General features: G+C 52.5%; 1 protein-coding gene across 1 annotated transcript; it reads right to left on the bottom strand.

Moving 5' to 3' along the window:
• Window positions 1-6,681: 6,681 nt before the first annotated feature.
• Window positions 6,682-16,462, bottom strand: LOC311579762 (keratin, type II cytoskeletal 2 oral-like; the record flags this gene model as incomplete). Its single annotated transcript, XM_084750608.1, has 9 exons — window positions 6,682-6,983; window positions 7,590-7,624; window positions 10,701-10,921; window positions 11,519-11,644; window positions 11,747-11,911; window positions 12,400-12,495; window positions 12,842-12,902; window positions 14,809-15,029; window positions 15,944-16,462. 9 exons carry the CDS (start codon window positions 16,460-16,462, stop codon window positions 6,682-6,684), a joined length of 1,746 nt encoding a protein of 581 aa, XP_084606734.1.
• Between the last annotated feature and the right edge of the window lie 1,534 nt (window positions 16,463-17,996).

Genomic DNA, 17,996 nt, shown 5'->3' with positions numbered 1-17,996 from the left:
TGGGACTGGGAAAGTTGGAGCCGTCAGGTCCATGAGATGCTTGTAGCACAGAGCCAAGCAAACAACAAGATCTTCGCTTTAACAGTTGCTATGTTATTGCACAAAAAAGAAACCCTCCGTCAACCACACTGGGCTTTCCCATCCAACGTCTCATAACACATTACAGAGTCGGCATCATCGTCTCCACCGTAAAAGTCACCAGGTGAGCCACGCAGAGGACTTCAGAGCGCTTTGCTTTAGTTACCCAGAAGGGTGAGGGCTGCTTGTGCACCCCTGAGATCCTAGCAGTAAGGAGCAATGCAGGAGGATGACAGGTTCCAGGCCAGCCTCAACGACGATGTGGTGAGACCCCGCCCCTCTGTGGGGAGCGGGAGGGGAAGGGGTGGAGGGAGTAGAGACAACATTCTGACCAAGACAAAAGACTGTCACTAAAGATCCCAGTCCCCAGACTGCTATCACCACCTAAGAAGAGACATGGCCAGGAGTGGCCTTCCTTTCTTCTTCCTCCACTTTAGACCACTTGCTCCCCTCATATGATAAAGGCTCTGCCCTCACACTACCATCCCCATCCCAAACCCCGCCCCCCATGTCTCCCACTCAGCTCACAGCAACCACTCTCTCTCGTTGTTTCTATGAATAGGACTTTTACCATTTCACACCTGCATGAGATCATGGAGTGTGTGTCTGTCACTCAGCATAGTGCCCCCCCAGGGGGTCGGGGCCATCCATGCTGTCATAGCCTAGGGCTTCTTTCTCCTGCACATCTCATTAACAATGCCATTGCGTATTGTTACATTTGTCACATTTTTTTTTCTGGTTTGCTTTTGTTTGGTTTTGTTGTTTCTTAGTTTCTTGAGACAAGATGTCACGCAGTCCAGGTGGGTTTCACACATTCTATATAACTGAAGATGGATGGTCCTGACTTTCTGACCCTGCCTCCTTCATATCCCAAGAGCTGGGCGGGGGTCACAGGTATGTCTCAGCATACCCAACGCAAATTTTCTTTAGCCCTTGGAGTTGGACTTACAGGCTGCCTAACCTGGGTGCTGGGAACAGAAGCTGGGTCCTCTGGAAGAGCCAGAAAAGCTCTTAACTACTGAGTCATCTTCCCAGCGCCAGCATTTTCCTTATCCATTCATTTGTCTATGGACAGAGAGGTTACATCCCACGTCTTGGCAATAAGCTCAAGATACTGATTTCATCTCCCTTGTAAATATACCCAACCGTGAATTAATAAACCATGTGGTGGTTCTTGAACTTCCGTCCTGTTTTCCACCAGGCTGGGCTGGGCTGCCTTATATTCCCACCAACAGAGGGCAAGGAGCCTACACCACCAACCATGAGACAAATGCAAATGAAAGCACAGTGAGATAAAGCCTCACCCCTGTTAGGATGGCAACTGGTGAAAGATAAGATAAGGAGTGTTGGCAAGGGCGGGGAGTGAAAGGAACCCTTGCACTGTGGGGCTTGTTTCTAGCAGGAGCAGGTTGTAGTAGGACACACACTCCTCACTGTAATGGACCTTCCCAGCCAAGCTTTTCCCCTCCAGACTTAGAACTCTCTGCTGGAGGCGCAGTTACCTGTGGTCTCAGCCTGGTGAGCACTGGGCTGTCTTGCAGTTGTTAAGTTTACTCAGTGAAGGGTTTCCGAGATCTACCAAGGTATGTCCTCTATTTCTCTTTATCTGGCTTCCTTTGTCAGTCTTTACGCTGGCGAGGACAAGACTTTACAAGGAAGATACTTGTGAGTGTGGCCTTGACACGTCGGTCCTCTGCTGTCCTCCTGCCTGCATGTCCACGGCTTGCCAGGGGCCTCACCAACTCTGCGCGCTGAACCTGCGTTCTGTCCAAAACCTGCCACGTGCCACGTGATGATGTTTCAGCCCATCGTGGACCACACAGTTGCTGGTGGCTGAACTGGCTGGTTTTATGTCAGCTCGATACAAGCCAGGGTCATTTGAGAGGGAAGGAGCCTCCATGAGATGCAGCTGTAAGACATTTTCTCAGTTAGTGATGGGGAGGGCCCAGCCCGCTGTGGGTGCTACCACCCCTGGGCTGGTGGTTCTGGGTTCTATAAGAAAGCAGGCTGAGCTAGGCACGGGGAGCACGCCAGTGAGCAGCACCCCTCACGGCCTCTGCCTCAGCTCCTGCCTCCAGGATCATGCCCTGCTTGAGTTCCTGTCCTGACTTCTTTCAATAATGAACATATGGACATAGAGGCCAAATAAACTCCCTTCTCCCCAACTTGCTTTTTGGTCATGTTGTTCTCTTCCAACAATAGAAACCCTAACTAAGACAGTGGTCCCAGAAGACTACAATAGAGAAAAAAAATTCCTACCACCTAGAGATGGCACAACCATGTCAATGTTGAAGCAATGCACAGCTCCTGCGATGATACTGTGTAAATGAAGCTGCTGCCCTGGCAGAGGCGTGTAGACGGTGTGGTGCACACGGTTGTGTAGCATGTGCAGAGCTTGACTGAGAACAGCTGAGTTACTGGCTTACCATACTGTGTTTAGTGTGTACTCATTTAAAAAAAAAAAGTGTGCTGAGCCAGGTGTGGTGGCTCACATCTATACTCTTAACACTTGGGAGGCAGAAGGATCAGGAGTCAAGATCGGTCCTCATCAGTTACATGGTGACTTTCAGGTCAGCATGGGACACATGAAACCCTATCTCGAAATAAAAGTTTGCAGTGAGCCACGCACAGTGGCGCATGCCTGTAATCCCAGCACTCATTCAGGAGGCAGAGGCAGATGGATCTCTGTGAGCTTAAGGCCAGCCTAGTCTATTGAGCTAGTCCAGGACAGCCAGGGCTATACAGAGAAACCCTGTCTCCCTGGGGATGAGGACAGCGAGCTGTTGCAGGGTGAATCATATCCAATGATAACAATAACAACAACATTGAGTCAAGCTGGCTCGCGTGTGTGCGCACACACACACACATGGGGGGCGGGGGGCTGTGAGAGACCCGTAGTAAAACATGCAGCAATTGATTAGAGGAATAAGTGGAGATCCTGAAGAGAAAAGGAAAGAGGGAACTTGTCCAACAAAGTCACAGGATGCAGCAAATCTAAAAGGTGAGGGAAGCTGCCTCTGAGCAAGTATAGAGGAGAAAGAACGGGCTGCGAGGGCAAGGGCTTTAGAAAGGGGTATAGTGCATGCGCAGGCCGTGAGGGCATGGCCTTTATAAAAGGGAATAGCGCATGCGCATAGGAAGAAGATGCGATTGTGGAAAGGTGTCACATTTGGCGGCTGGTGATGATGTGGCAGCTAGCTCCAGGCCGCTGAAGGCCAGCTGGGTGGTCCTTGGTTTACCAACACACATCCTCTGCTCTTCACAGCTGGGGGTCTGGAATAGCAGTGACAGTGACGATGTTTCTGAGCCCGATGCCCTTACTGTTGATTAAGGGAGACCGAAGAGTCAGCATTGCTGAGCTGTGGAAAAGCGTGAGCTGGAGGCTGATCAGGGACGGGTGGGTTTGGCGGGAAGAGGAATGTATTACTGACTAGAGCCTTTAGGTGTATAGTTGGAGCAGAACCCAAAAACAATTTGGCAGTTTGGAGCTTGAACGAGCACAAAGAAAGACTTAACAGAGATTATTTTAAAAACCCTACGCATGCATGCAGACAAAGCACCTGTACAGCTCCATATGAGAGATGTTGCAATGACGTGGAACGTGTTGCCAGCGCAGGGTGAGTCAGCACAGAAAGGGGTTGTCAAGGGTAAGGCTGCAGGTGCTCACCCCTTTCCTGGACTAGCCAGACCTCACTTACAGGGCTGGGCTCTGGCACCCAAAAGATTCTGTGGGAACGCTCTCAAGATGTCTGGGGGCTTCTCCAAGCAGAAGAAGTAGAAGAGACCCTCTTGGGAAATAAAACGTATGAAGGGAAGACCAGGCTCATACGTGTAAACTTGTACTCCAGGCTGTGCCTCCCCAGGGACCTCTGAGGGAGTACTCAGACACACTCGTGAAATTTCTAAGGACCGGGCTGAAATGAGGATTCCCTGCCACAGGAGAATGACCACCACTGTGGACAATGGTTCAGAGGAAATATAACTGTCTGGAAGGAGGTTTCTCTTGATGGCTTTTATAGTTGTTTCTAGCTAATCCTCAGAAATGGACTAACAACAGCAACCTTGGGAATGACGGTGGTCAAGTCTTGCACTTCTGTGCAAAGACCAGCTGTGCCAAGCTCTAACAGTCTCTGCATTGTTTAACTGGTCTGCTGGTGCACAAGTGCTTACTGAACGCACAGCATGTTACCTGACATAGCCCTTTTATTTAAAGAGAATATAATAAGGCTGCTAATCTAAATGTTCAAATAGATAGATAGATATAGCCATCTCTCATTTTATAGGTGGCTTTTGTATTTATTATTTAATTTGTTCCTTAAAATTTATTCCTGAAAGGAAGCTATTATTTCATTACCAAGTTGATGGATAATATTGTTGGCAATTTAAAATCACGTACTCAGACCTGCAGTGTGGGTCAGAGGGTAAAGGCGGCCAAGCCAGATGACCTGAGTGCAATCTCGAGGGCCCACATGGTAGAAAGAGAGAACCTAGGCCTGCCTCTGGCTTCCACTTGCACTATGTGGCACTCCCACACACTCACACATATAAATAAATAATTGTAATTTTTTTAAGGTTCTAGTTAACTAGTTTGCTTTCTCCAGGAGCCATTTCTAATATATCATTAAAGAAAAGAAGTTTTTTTCAAGTCTTTCCCCTCCTCCTCATTCATATACATGTATTGAAGGTCAGAAGAGGAAGGCACATATTCCAATCCACAGCTACAGACTCTGCAGCAACCAAGGCAACAAGGAAAACACAAGACACGCAGCTCTTACCCTTAATGACTTTTAAAGACACATGATTTGAGGTCTTGGTCCTATAGAAAATGCAAATAGGATTGTAAACATATTTTAGAGGGTTTTTAAAAAATCAAATGTTTATTTGATTTTAGACAAGAAATATGCTAGCCCAGCTACAACAACAGCAAAAGTAGCTGAAGCAGAATTGGAGGTGAGTTAGAGGGAGCTCTGGGAGTGTCAGGCTTCTGAAAGACACAACACACACACACACGAGAGAGAGAGAGAGAGAGAGAGAGAGAGAGAGAGAGAGAGAGAGAGAGAGAGAGAGAGAGAGAGAGAACACGCTCTTGCCCATTTCAGCACCACGGACAGAACCATAGCATGCTCTCAGTGGGGCCATCTCTCCAGCCCTACAGGCTGAAGAAAACCCAAACTGTGCAATCCCGTGGGACCCTGCGCCACTAGAAAGCAGACACAGAGAAGCTGTGGTTTGATTGTTATCGATGCAGAAAGATATACCAATCCTGCCTTGACCAGTGAGGAGGCAGGCCAGCCTCTGAGGCTAGGAGCAACAGCGGCTCAAAGGTGGATTGGAGGTATTTCCTTCTCCTCAGGACATAGTGGTCTAACAAATCCACTGGGGCCACCACGTTAGCTCAGGTGGTGCGTAGAGACTTCAGGACAAGAGCAAAACAGGAAGTGAAGGCATCCCATGCATTGGCACCATGCCAAGTGTCCCACGTGCGCTGTGCCCCCACAGAAGACCACAAGCCCCTTTTATTTCCCATTGTCAAGACATGTGCCTGTATGTAGAGTGTGCCTGCTTTTTCACTTACCCAGTCATGGAAAGACTGTAGGAGGAATCCAGAGAGATGATCCGGTAGGCAAAGGCACATGTGGCCAAGCCTGGCGACCAAGGTTGAGTGGGAACTGACTCCCCTCCAAAATGCAAACTGACCTTGACACAAGTGTGCTCCCAAAATATATAAATGTGATTTCCTTTTGGATTTTTAAGGACTAGAAGAATCAAGAAGTCCTTAGGACCCCCATTGACATTGTGAGTCACAATGTGAGAATCAGCCACAAAACCTCTTGTCTTACGTGCTTTTGGGTTGAGTCGGTTCTTTCACGCAGAGGTCCCTTCCTCCTAACTGCTTGGCCCTGGGTAAGTTGTGTAAGGCAAATGCCTTTGTTTCTACCAGTAAGACAAAGACGACAATAACATCCGCCTCACAGACGTGCTGCTAAAAGCTCTTATTATCTTAAGGAAAGTCCAGCGGTGCACCAGGCACTCAGCACACATTAGTGCTTGTCTAATTGTGACATCCTTGTGAACTACAATAGAAAAGCCATCCTCCAGAGCACTGACCACATGCCATGCCCTCTTGCCAATGCAGGCCTTATTCTAAAAGACCTAACTTCGCTCTACTGTTGGATCCGGTCTGTCCCATGAGTCCTTGGATAAAAGGCAAACACCAGTTTTGTTTAGCATGGTGCAATTTATTGAGCGAAGGAAGTGCAACATGTCATAAGCAAAAGATCCGCAGCTCAGGGGAGGAAGGAAGCCAGCTGTGATGAGGAAGGCTTCTTGAGAACCGACACCAAGGCTCAGGAAGGCGTAGGCTCAGGTGTTGCTATCCAGATTTGGGGCCCATCGCAGGAGCACCATGAGCCCAGACTAGTAGCTGAACCACCCCGACCTATGAGAAGACTTAAGAGCCAGGAGTTTGGCCCCTTCTCCAAGAAACTTGAGGGAAATCAGGGTTGAACTACACCCCTGTTGATGCTAAGAAGATGGGGCAATGTGAAGTTGCAGGCCGAGGCAGGGAAAGCAGGGGAGTGGGAATGCTCATGCCCCTGAGGGTTACTTGAACGGGTGGATTACTTGCTGGATGGAACTAGTGGTCTGGGAGAAGCGGACACTGCTGCCACCGCCTCCCCTGCTGGACTTGTAGCTGCTGCCTACAGAGGTCTGGGCGCCACCGGTGTTAAAGCCTGTTCCACGCTGACTCTCGGAGATGCTGCCTCCACTTCCAAGCCTGCTCCCGCTGCTGCTCCTGCTGCCGCTGTTGCTGCCGCCCCTGCTGTCCCTTCCATGGTTGCTGCCACCAGACCCTCTGAAGCCTCCAGAACTGCTGCTTGTGCTGGTGACATTGCTGACCACCGCTACAGGGGGACAAACAGTTCAGGAGGAAGGCTTGGGGAGCCAGGCAGGCACTGACTGTCTCAGCCCCACCCTGCTCAGCCAAGGCGTTAGCTTACAAATGACCAAGCAAACTTGGTTGGCTCTCTAGTGCCCTAGCTAGGAACAGGAGCAGGAAGTGTTCACAAAATTTCTGGTTCTCCATCCTAGGGCACACCCAACAAACCGAAGGGCTAGAGAGCTGGACCCCAGCTTACATGGAGGGCACAGCACACAGCTATAGCTGAGAGGTGGCTCATATCACAGGGGTGCCTTGAGTGAAGTGCCCATGCACACATGTGTACACACGTGCAAAGGCCTAAGAAGGATGTCAGCCTCCGGCTTCCTCACTTGAGATGGGGTCTCTCATTGAACCTGAAGCTTGCCGTTTTAGCAAGGGTGGCTGGCCAGCCAGCTCCCAGGCTCCCTCCCCTCCAGCCCAGCCCCAGGCTACAGGCGTGCACAGCCTTTTAAGTGAGTGGTGAAGGATTCGAACTTAGGTCCTCACGCCTGCACAGCAGGAGATTGCGCCCAGTGAGCCATCCCTCTGCACCCGCCCCCAGGGGCAGGTCCCTGAATATGGTACTTACAAATGCTCACAGCACTCGGGCACTCTCCAGACATCCTGAAAGAGAGGGGTGAGAGTTGTTCATAGCCTGGGGCGTCACCTCCTCCCATCTGCCCTCCTGGGGGTAGAGCCCCTGAGAAGGGAAAGGCTAACCCAGGGGTGCCCATCTCCATCTCCCCCCCCCAAATAGGGGCTGATTGTAGTTATGACTTGCAGCACCTCTGCCAGCCACGCTCCATGTCCTCCTCTTCCCACGCTTGGCCCTGAAGATCTGGTCCAGGCAGCCCTTGCCTCTCGCCCTCCATTAGGATGGAATTTTCCATCTTGACATGCCCTTCCCCATCCTGTTCTTCCCTACCTTGCCTTTATTTACCCAACCTTCCTCTTCCAGGAAGCCTTCCCCAGTAGGCTTGGGGTGGCATGGGCTTGGGGTGGCATGGGCTTGGGGTGGCATGAGACTTGGGGTGGCATGAGACTTGGGGTGGCATGAGACTTGGGGTGGCATGGGCTTGGGGTGGCATGAGACTTGGGGTGGCATGAGACTTGGGGTGGCATGAGACTTGGGGTGGCATGGGCTTGGGGTGGCATGGGCTTGGGGTGGCATGGGGCTTGGGGTGGCATGAGACTTGGGGTGGCATGGGCTTGGGGTGGCATGAGACTTGGGGTGGCATGGGGCTTGGGGTGGCATGAGACTTGGGGTGGCATGAGACTTGGGGTGGCATGAGACTTGGGGTGGCATGGGCTTGGGGTGGCATGAGACTTGGGGTGGCATGGGGCTTGGGGTGGCATGAGACTTGGGGTGGCATGAGACTTGGGGTGGCATGAGACTTGGGGTGGCATGAGACTTGGGGTGGCATGAGACTTGGGGTGGCATGGGCTTGGGGTGGCATGGGCTTGGGGTGGCATGAGGCTTGGGGTGGCATGAGACTTGGGGTGGCATGGGTTTGGGGTGGCATGAGACTTGGGGTGGCATGAGACTTGGGGTGGCATGGGCTTGGGGTGGCATGAGACTTGGGGTGGCATGAGGCTTGGGGTGGCATGAGGCTTGGGGTGGCATGAGACTTGGGGTGGCATGAGACTTGGGGTGGCATGGGCTTGGGGTGGCATGAGACTTGGGGTGGCATGAGACTTGGGGTGGCATGGGCTTGGGGTGGCATGAGACTTGGGGTGGCATGAGACTTGGGGTGGCATGGGCTTGGGGTGGCATGAGACTTGGGGTGGCATGGGCTTGGGGTGGCATGAGACTTGGGGTGGCATGAGGCTTGGGGTGGCATGAGACTTGGGGTGGCATGAGACTTGGGGTGGCATGAGACTTGGGGTGGCATGAGACTTGGGGTGGCATGGGCTTGGGGTGGCATGAGACTTGGGGTGGCATGGGGCTTGGGGTGGCATGAGACTTGGGGTGGCATGAGACTTGGGGTGGCATGAGACTTGGGGTGGCATGAGACTTGGGGTGGCATGAGACTTGGGGTGGCATGAGACTTGGGGTGGCATGAGACTTGGGGTGGCATGGGCTTGGGGTGGCATGAGACTTGGGGTGGCATGGGCTTGGGGTGGCATGAGACTTGGGGTGGCATGAGACTTGGGGTGGCATGGGGCTTGGGGTGGCATGAGACTTGGGGTGGCATGAGACTTGGGGTGGCATGGGCTTGGGGTGGCATGGGCTTGGGGTGGCATGAGACTTGGGGTGGCATAAGACTTGGGGTGGCATGAGACTTGGGGTGGCATGAGACTTGGGGTGGCATGGGCTTGGGGTGGCATGAGACTTGGGGTGGCATGAGACTTGGGGTGGCATGAGACTTGGGGTGGCATGAGACTTGGGGTGGCATGAGACTTGGGGTGGCATAAGACTTGGGGTGGCATGGGTTTGGGGTGGCATGAGACTTGGGGTGGCATGGGTTTGGGGTGGCATGAGACTTGGGGTGGCATAAGACTTGGGGTGGCATGAGGCTTGGGGTGGCATGGGTTTGGGGTGGCATGGGTTTGGGGTGGCATGAGACTTGGGGTGGCATGGGTTTGGGGTGGCATGAGACTTGGGGTGGCATGAGACTTGGGGTGGCATGAGGCTTGGGGCAGCAGCAGTAGTAGTGATGGTGGAGAGGCTGGCCTGCTGTGTGTGCTGCATTTGAAACTTTTCCCAGTCACAATGCCCATCTCCCTGGGCCTTATGCGTGTTCATGGAGCAGGTGTAGCTTAGCAGACATAGAATGTTCTAGTGCCCCCGTCAAAGTGCCAGCAATGAAATCATGCCCGCTCTTTCCCATAGAGACGGATCAGACGCCCTTTCCCTCCCAAGCCTGGGTTCTCCTTCCTCTACTGGGTTGAGGTCTGAATAACCATGCATGGTTCAGGGGTCAACAGAACCGTCCCTGGGTTCTTGGCACCCCCTCACATGCGGTCCCACTCAGTAAGCCCTTGCTTCACACTGATATGCATGAGTCAAAGCACTTTCCCACATAGACTCGGCTTCAGCAGTGGGCACTGAAGGACTGTCCACACCGAACTTCCAATATGCTAACCACTAGCCACAGGAAGATAGTAAATTCGGCTCAATTAAATGCAAAACTCAGATCCTCGGTTGCACTCCGCCCGTTTCAAGTGCCAGAAGGAAGCACAGAGCATAACCAGTGGCCCTGGCGCTCAGGAGGCTGAGGCAGAAGAATCAGGATCAGCTGGGACTGCTAGCGAGACAACCCCCATCTCAAAAAAAAAAAAAAAAAAAAAAAAAAACAGTGAGGAATGGGAGGGGGAGGGAAGATGGAAGGAAGGGTTTGAGAGGCTAAGAGCTATTGCGTCTGAAAGCCTGGCATAGAATATTTTCATCTTGAAATGTTCCAACTGACAGCCCTGGTCTATAAATTTTGTCACAGCCTCAAAATGCGTTTCCTACCACATGAGTGAGCAGAAGTATTCGATTCAATACCGTGCCCATGATAAGTTAGATAATTAGACAGTAGTGGCTGATTAAAAGCAGGACAGTGGACTTAAGCACTCCCTCTGCTGTTCAGGAGACTCGCTGGTCTCTATCCAAATTGCCCTCTCTTATTATTGTCATTATTTACTTCTTTCTTTGCTATCGTAGGTCACCGTAAAGCCACAGTTGGATAACGCTGTCCCTGTGGCCTCCCCCCACCTGCACTCCTCCCCTTCCAGCAGCTTCCTGTAGGTGGCGATCTCCACGTCCAGCGCCAGCTTGACGTTCATGAGCTCCTGGTACTCGCGCAGCAGCCTGGCCAGGTCCTCCTTGGCCTTCTGCAGGGCAGCCTGCAAGTCTTGGAGTTTGGCGTCAGCATCCTTGAGGGCCACCTCGCCACGCTGCTCAGCTTCCGCGATGGAAGTCTGCAGATTGGCGTTCTGGGGCAGAGAGTAAAAGAGGAAGTTAGCACAGGGCTAGGAAACAAAACACCTGAGGGGGCTCTTCCCAAGAAAGAATCGGCTTGCCCTAGTGGCACGTGAGCACGTGCTCACAAGTCAAGTCGGTGTTGCAATTTGGCTAAGTCATCCTGGGCCCCGTTTAAATTAGCTCATGACTCATCAAGAAAAGAAACACAGCTGCTTGTTAGCCTTTGATCTCTTTTACAAGGCTGTTTAAAAAGAAAAAAAAAAGCCTCCCTTCCCAGACCACTTCATTCCAGTGATACAAAGAAGCCACTGGGGTTCTATAAGGTGTTAAATAAAATTAAATGTTCCGTAGCACAGGGCATCTGCGTGCTTAAGGCCAACCCTACAGTTGTCAGATTAGCTATGCCCACAGAATGGGCAGCCCTCTCTCCTGCTGGCGTTTCAAGAAGCCCAGCCTGCAGGAGAAACAGCTGAAAGCCAAGAGAGGCTCCCAAAGGCAGAGGCTGTGACTCCATCAAAGAAGAGGAGGGGAAGCCTGGACAAGAGCTGGGCCGCTGCCTCCTCTCTCCCAGGCCCCCAAAACCCTCCCTCCGAGAAGCCTCGCCACACCTGTTTCTTGACGTTCTCAATCTCGGCTCGCAGCCTCTGGATCATCCGGTTGAGGTCCATGATCTCGCTCTTGGTGCTCCTCAAGTCATCCCCGTGCCTGCCAGCTGTGGTCTGCAGCTCCCCAAGCTGACAGAAGAGAGACGACGGCGGCGGAATCAGCAGGGCTTTGTAAAGTGAGCAGGCTGGTCAGAGTCTAAAGAGCTAAGGGGAGAAAGGAAGGGTCCTCACCTTAGCCTGGTACAGGGCCTCGGCTTCAGCCTTGCTCCTCTGGGCGATGTCCTCGTACTGGGCCTTGACCTCGGCGATGATGCCGTCCAGATCCAGGCAGCGGTTGTTGTCCATGGAGAGGACCACAGACATGTCGCTGACGTGGCTCTGCATCTGGGACAGCTCCTACAGGAAACATGGATGGTCCCAGATCCCGGGCGATACTGGGATCTCTCTACTAATGGAGATGCCCACGAATGGAGCGAAATAATGGGAGAGTAGAAAAATTAAGCTGTTATTTCCGGTCTGGCTACAGCCTACAGCGTGCCAACAGAAGGGCCAAAAGAAAGGGACAAATTGCACAGGAGGGCAGTGTGTCCGCCTGTAAACGCCAGCCCGTGGGCCCAAGTGGGGCTTCCCCTCGCAGCACAGCGCAGAGGGCCTGTTATTTAGTGCCTGACCATGGCCTGGAGCTGTGGGGCTCAGGGGACAGAGGGGCCCTGACCCTGCAGCCAGGAGGAACAGCAAAGGGAGCATTCCCTGGATCTGGGCAAAGCTGAGTCGGGAGACCTGGGGCTGGCTTTGTGGGTGTGCCGCCACTTGACCTGTCCCCTAAGTGCTGTGCCTGTAAAGCGGCCGGTGGACAGTCCCTAGGGGGCAAACGAAAGAATCACCATGTCATAAAGGGCAGTCAGAAAGTTGATTTCATCTGTCAGGCTGTCCACTTTAGCCTGCAGCTCCACCTTGTTCATATAAGCGCCATCCACATCCTGAAAGAGAGAGACCAGAGTATGACCCCTGTCTCCCTGTCCCCCTGGACCCAAGCCTCCCTCTGAGCCCGCCTCTCTATCCCTTCCATCTCACCTTACCTGTTAAAGGGAACAGACACAAAATAGGCCACACACACACACACACACACACACACACACACACACACAATTGGTTATTAGTTCGTGTTACTAACTAGCTTACTGTTACAGTAGGGTTTAAAGATGAACGGCCTCCTTCAAACGTTTCCTAAGACTGTGAGGAAAGAAGCAAGCCCCGCCCACAGCGGGATTCTCCCCCCTCAGTGGGAGACAAAGCAAGCGACCCAGGGTCTACAGCACCACTCACCTTCTTCACCTCCACAAACTCGTTCTCGGTGGCAGTGCGCCTGTTGATCTCCTCCTCATACCTGAGCAGAGAGAGCCACAGCTTGAGACAGTGACATTTCAGAAGCGGAGAGAGATGGCTCGGCAGCTAAACATACTGTCTGCTCTTCCTGGGGTCCTGGGTTCAATTCCCAGCACCCGCCTGGCAGCTCAAAACTGTCTATAACTGTCATGGAATCTGATAGCCTCTTTTGGTGTGCAGACATCAATGCGGACAACACACACACACATAAACACACACACACAAACGCACACATACACACACACACACACACACACACACTATAGAAGAGGACAAGATGAGGGCCCCAGTGCTCCTGCAGAATCTGACAGGACACCTGCTTCAAGGGCAGGTGACCATGCAGCCACACGGAGCCCACAGTGTCCTCACTCTGAGATCCATGACCTGCTACCATCAACTTCAAAACGTTTTTTTAACAAGGATGCCACATGATCATTCTGCCAAGACCTAAAAATCACATCCTGCCTGGAGACTTCTCGGAGCTCAGGGGCTGCCTCCCTCTTCCTCCTCCAAGTTTGATGAGAGGCCAAAGTGTGTGCACTTGGGCCTGAACCGAGAGTCCAGCCACCTGCCTGAACTTTCTGAGCCTTCACAGAGCCAATGTACCCACAGGAGACGGAGGAAGCAGTTTGTCCTCACCTGGCATTCCTGTTTCAGTTTCCCTTCCTTACAGTGGAATTGTAGAGGGATTTAGGTTAAGAATTGAACTCAAATCTTCTGACTGTATCATGGCTTTGGGACTCTGTTTAAAAATGTGCCACCAAACTGGGTAGCAGTGGTGCATGCCTTTAATCCCAGCACTCAGGAGGCAGAGGCAGGTGGATCTCTATGAGTTCAAGGCCAGCCTGGTCCTCAGAGCAAGTTCTAGGACAGAAAATTTCTTCTGCACAGAGAAACCCTGTCTTTAAAAAAAAAGTGTCTCCATGCCTGATGATTTGAAATAGACCCCTGGAACCCACACAATGGAAGAGAAAGAACTCTCAAATTTGCCCCCTGGACTTGGGCACTGTGTCGCCCACCTTTAATCCCAGCATTCAGGAACAGATGGGTCTCTGTGAGTTCCAGCCCAGGCTGGTCTACATAGTGAGAGTTTCAGGACAGCCAGAGCTCTATAGTAAGACCCTATCTTGGAGAAAAAAGAAAAGCTGTCCCCTGCCTTCTGCACATCTAATTGTGGCACGTGTGGCCCTGCCCTTACCCTAGACACACACACACACACACACACACACACAATGCCATGGTTTCACTTACACAGGCTGGAGAGCAAGTGCTATTATAGCTCTTGGATTCCCACAGCCCCGCCTAGAGCCTGCCACAAAGCGGGTACCCACCCACTTGTACAGCGAATGAAGAATGGGGACGCCCGGGTATACCCCGCCCTCCACATGGGTCCTGACCCCTGGGATGTCTGGAGCTCCCTCCCACCTCGGGAGGCCCTGCTCACTTCCCACCGGCCTCAGGTGTGAACCCGCACTTGGAACCTTAAGAAGGAGGTAGGAGGGAAGCTGCGGACTCGGGAGGCCAGGCGCACGGAATGAGTTCGCACTATACGGCCCTGGACCAGGGGCTCAGAGCGCTCAGACCCAGCCCTGACCCACAGCCGCACTTCAGAATAGGGACAGCTGGAATCACGGGGCCCCGCCCTCACGGGGCCCCGCCCTTTTGTTAACCAGGGTAGCAGCTCCCAGCCTCAGGAGCTCCCAGCCTCTTGCTCATCTGGGCTGATGTCGGAGGGGAACCAGCCAGAGACTAAATATACTATGTCAGGATCAGCCACACAAGCACGGTCCACTCCCCCAGCCTCTGCTTGGCCAGACTTCACCCAGTAAGCCCATCAGAGGGTGTTAGCTGAAGATGTGCTAGAAAAATCCAAACGAGGAAGCCCCGCCCCCTGGGCCGCCTCTTACTTCTTTTTGAAGTCTTCTACCAGGTCTTGCATGCTCTTCAGCTCAGCCTCCAGGCTTCCCCTCTCCCCGAGAAGTGCATCTAACTGCTTACGCAAGCAGCCGATGTAGGATTCAAAGAAAGGGTCCAGGTTCCGGGGGCCCGAGGCAGAGCCTGTGCTCTGCTCCTGCAGCAGCCCCCACTTGGTCTCCAGAACCTTGTTCTGCTGCTCCAGGAAGCGCACCTGCAGGGAAGAGAGGAAGGGAAAGGCCTCTTCAGCCGAGCACGTTGGAAAAGAGTAGAAAGGTGAGAAATGGACCAAGCTCTTCAGTGGATGGTGACCTCTGTGCTTCAGACTCTGGAAGAGACGTGGGCGAGAAAAGGAGAGCGTGGAGGGGCTTTGTATACTTCCTGCTTTCATGCGTTCTATGTCTCTTAGTCCTTACAACCACCTGGGACAGCATCAAGAGCAAGATGCACATGGAGTGACCGAAGAGCCGAAGACCAGACTGCCCTAAGCCTACCAGGATTCAAAATGTAGGTCAGCGAGACTAAAGTGATTTTCAAACTAGACTTTACATATAAACTTCTTTTGCCTCCATGAAGGTAGTTTTTTTAAAAAAAGGACCAGTGAGCCCTCAGAAGTGCATCTTGCAGCTCACCAAGGTTCACTTCGACTCCCGGGCTCATCTCTGCCTCGGACCCAGCATTCCCTGCTCTGCCCCACCATGGATGGCTCGACTTACCATTGGCAGAGACATAATGTCACTGGGAAGGTAAGGCGCTGTTGAAGGTGGGAAGAGGCAGTCTCAAGACTTGTGCAAGGTTAGTCAGCTGCTAGCTGAAAGTATCGCACAATTGGTTGTCAAAGAGAAAGTAAACTGTTCTGGGTCTGTGGCTAAATTCTTCAGGACAAAAAGCGGGCTCGTCCCTCGACCATGACGGCCCCTTGTCTCATCGCTAGAGGGAAATTAAGATCCGAGTCCTTCCCTCCTCCCACAGCTGGAATGAGAAATCACTAAGAACAGCAAAGGTGTGCTCACTGCCCCGGAAGCAGCAAGGTAGAACAGGCCAAGAGCCGGACTTCCCACGGGCAACTTTGTTTACCAGCCCTTAGCTGCTCAGACATCCCACAATGCCTCTGGGCTTTGCTTTTACCTTGTCAATGAAGGAGGCGAACTTGTTGTTGAGGGTCTTGATCTGCTCCCGCTCCTGGGCCTTCACTTGCCCAATCTGGGGGTCAATCTCCACATTGAGGGGCTGCAGGAGGCTCTGGTTGATGGTCACTTCCTGGATTCCCCCAGGACAACCACTAGGGCCAAAGCCACCAGGCCTACCAAAGCCGCTAGCCCCCCCAAAGCCACCTCCCATTCCTCTGCTACCACCAAAGCCACCTCCATAGCCACCGCCACAGCTGCCACGCCCCCCACTGAGGCCACCAGTCCGGGAGCCACCTGCTGCCACGCTGATAGAGATACTCCTGCTGCCACCCAGGCTGTAGAGGCTGTGACTGCCAAAGCCCCCTGCTCCACTCCGGAACCCACAAGCCCCTCCACAGGCTGCCGCGGAGCGTGCCACACAGCTCTTCCTGCTGCTGCCAGAGGCCGCCACGGCCGAGCGGCCCGAGAAGCCCTGGCTCCCGCAGCTGAAGGATTTCTTGCAGGCTTGTCTGCTCATGGTGAGGAGTGTGGCAGCGGTGAGCTAGCAGTCACTTAGCAGAGCAAAGGGATGAGGAGAAGATGGAGACGACAGGAGAAGCTGGCCTTTATATTCCAGCCTACTTGGCTTGGCAGGAGGAGAAACAAGCAATTACCTGAGAGTCATCTGGGGTTTGGTCTGCCTCGCAGGCAGGAAGCTACTTCTTGGTTCCCAGCACACCTCAAAGATAATCCTCTGGGCTAAAAACGGCTTTGCTTTCTTCCCTTAATCACCCAAACCTGCCTCAGTTGACAGAAGACAGAGAGAGCTCTCTCCTCCCTCCTGACATGTGACTTCCTCAAGTGTTTTTTCTTTTTCTTTTCTTTCTTTCTTTTTTTTTTTTTTAGCGAGCTAAGCAGAACCCATTTACAGCAGGATGAGGTGGCTTTAGACCCCAAGAGATTATGGGCTCCTTGATCTCTATGGCATGGGCCATTAGGACTGGTCAGCCTTTTCCAGGGAACTGAACACTACGCCTAAATTCTTGGAAGGGATTGCTAGGAGCCAGGCCCTCTGGCACTCCCATTAAAGCCCAAGCTGTTTCTCCCATCACTAGACATTGTCTTCTCACAGCATGCCACCTGTGCCATACCCTTCCCAGAGCACTTAGAGTGGAGATGGCAGTGAGGGACACACTAACGCGGGGTCCAGTCTGCTGCCTCTGTAGCCAAAGGCTTCCAACTAAACAGACCCAGAGTTTAAGGAGAGACGTGTCGGTTGCGAGAAAGAAACTAAAGTAGAGCCAGCGTCTAGTCTCTGAGGAATGGAAAGCCGAGATTCGGAGCCAAGAAGTATGAGGCTGAGGAACTTGGAAGGTCTCAGAGCAGGCCCCGCCCCCACCCACCTAGACCAATAGCAGGGCAGGACAGAATGCAGACACTGCTCAGCTGGGTAGTAGAGTCAGCTCCAGGGCCTCGATCATCCTGGGATGTGCACACTACAGTGACAATTTTGGCATTTTGTTTTCCTTAAAAAAAAAAAAAGACACCGAAATAATATTCGTTTTAACACTAGGTGTTGGATATGAGGCTGCCTCAGACCGCCCAACAGCAGCTGACTATGATTTGCCTCATGCTCTAGCAGCGGCGTAATTTTGCCAGAGGCAGATAGTTTCTGCAATTGTATGACACTGAGAATTCTGGAGACTTCTCAAGAGGGTATATAAATGCCAGGGCCCTAAGAGGCGAGTTGTTGGTTAGTTGCTTTTGGTCACTGTTAAGTAGTCGTGCGCAGAGAAACAAGAAGAAATTAGATATCCTGATAGCGAAGATCAAAGTCGCCCCCTAAGAACTTGACGCCCCTAGCCAGGGGGAAATAGTCTAACGATAACGTCGCCCCCCCCCATCCTTCTAGTATTTAGGGGTTGGAGGGGACAGGAAAGGGGTGGAAGAGAAAAGAACCCACACAGTAGCAAGAGACCAGCTACCTCAGTTGCAGGGACGAGCCGGGTGTTGGCATCTCCTGCCCGCTCTGCCGACTGGTCTAGTCAGCATCCCTTCTGCTCCAGTGCCAG

The sequence above is a fragment of the Acomys minous genome (genome assembly GCF_964271855.1).
Source record: "Acomys minous genome assembly, chromosome: 12".
Lineage (NCBI taxonomy): Eukaryota > Metazoa > Chordata > Mammalia > Rodentia > Muridae > Acomys > Acomys minous.
Note: the sequence above shows the minus strand (reverse complement) of the source record. Positions and strands in the feature narration are given on the sequence as shown.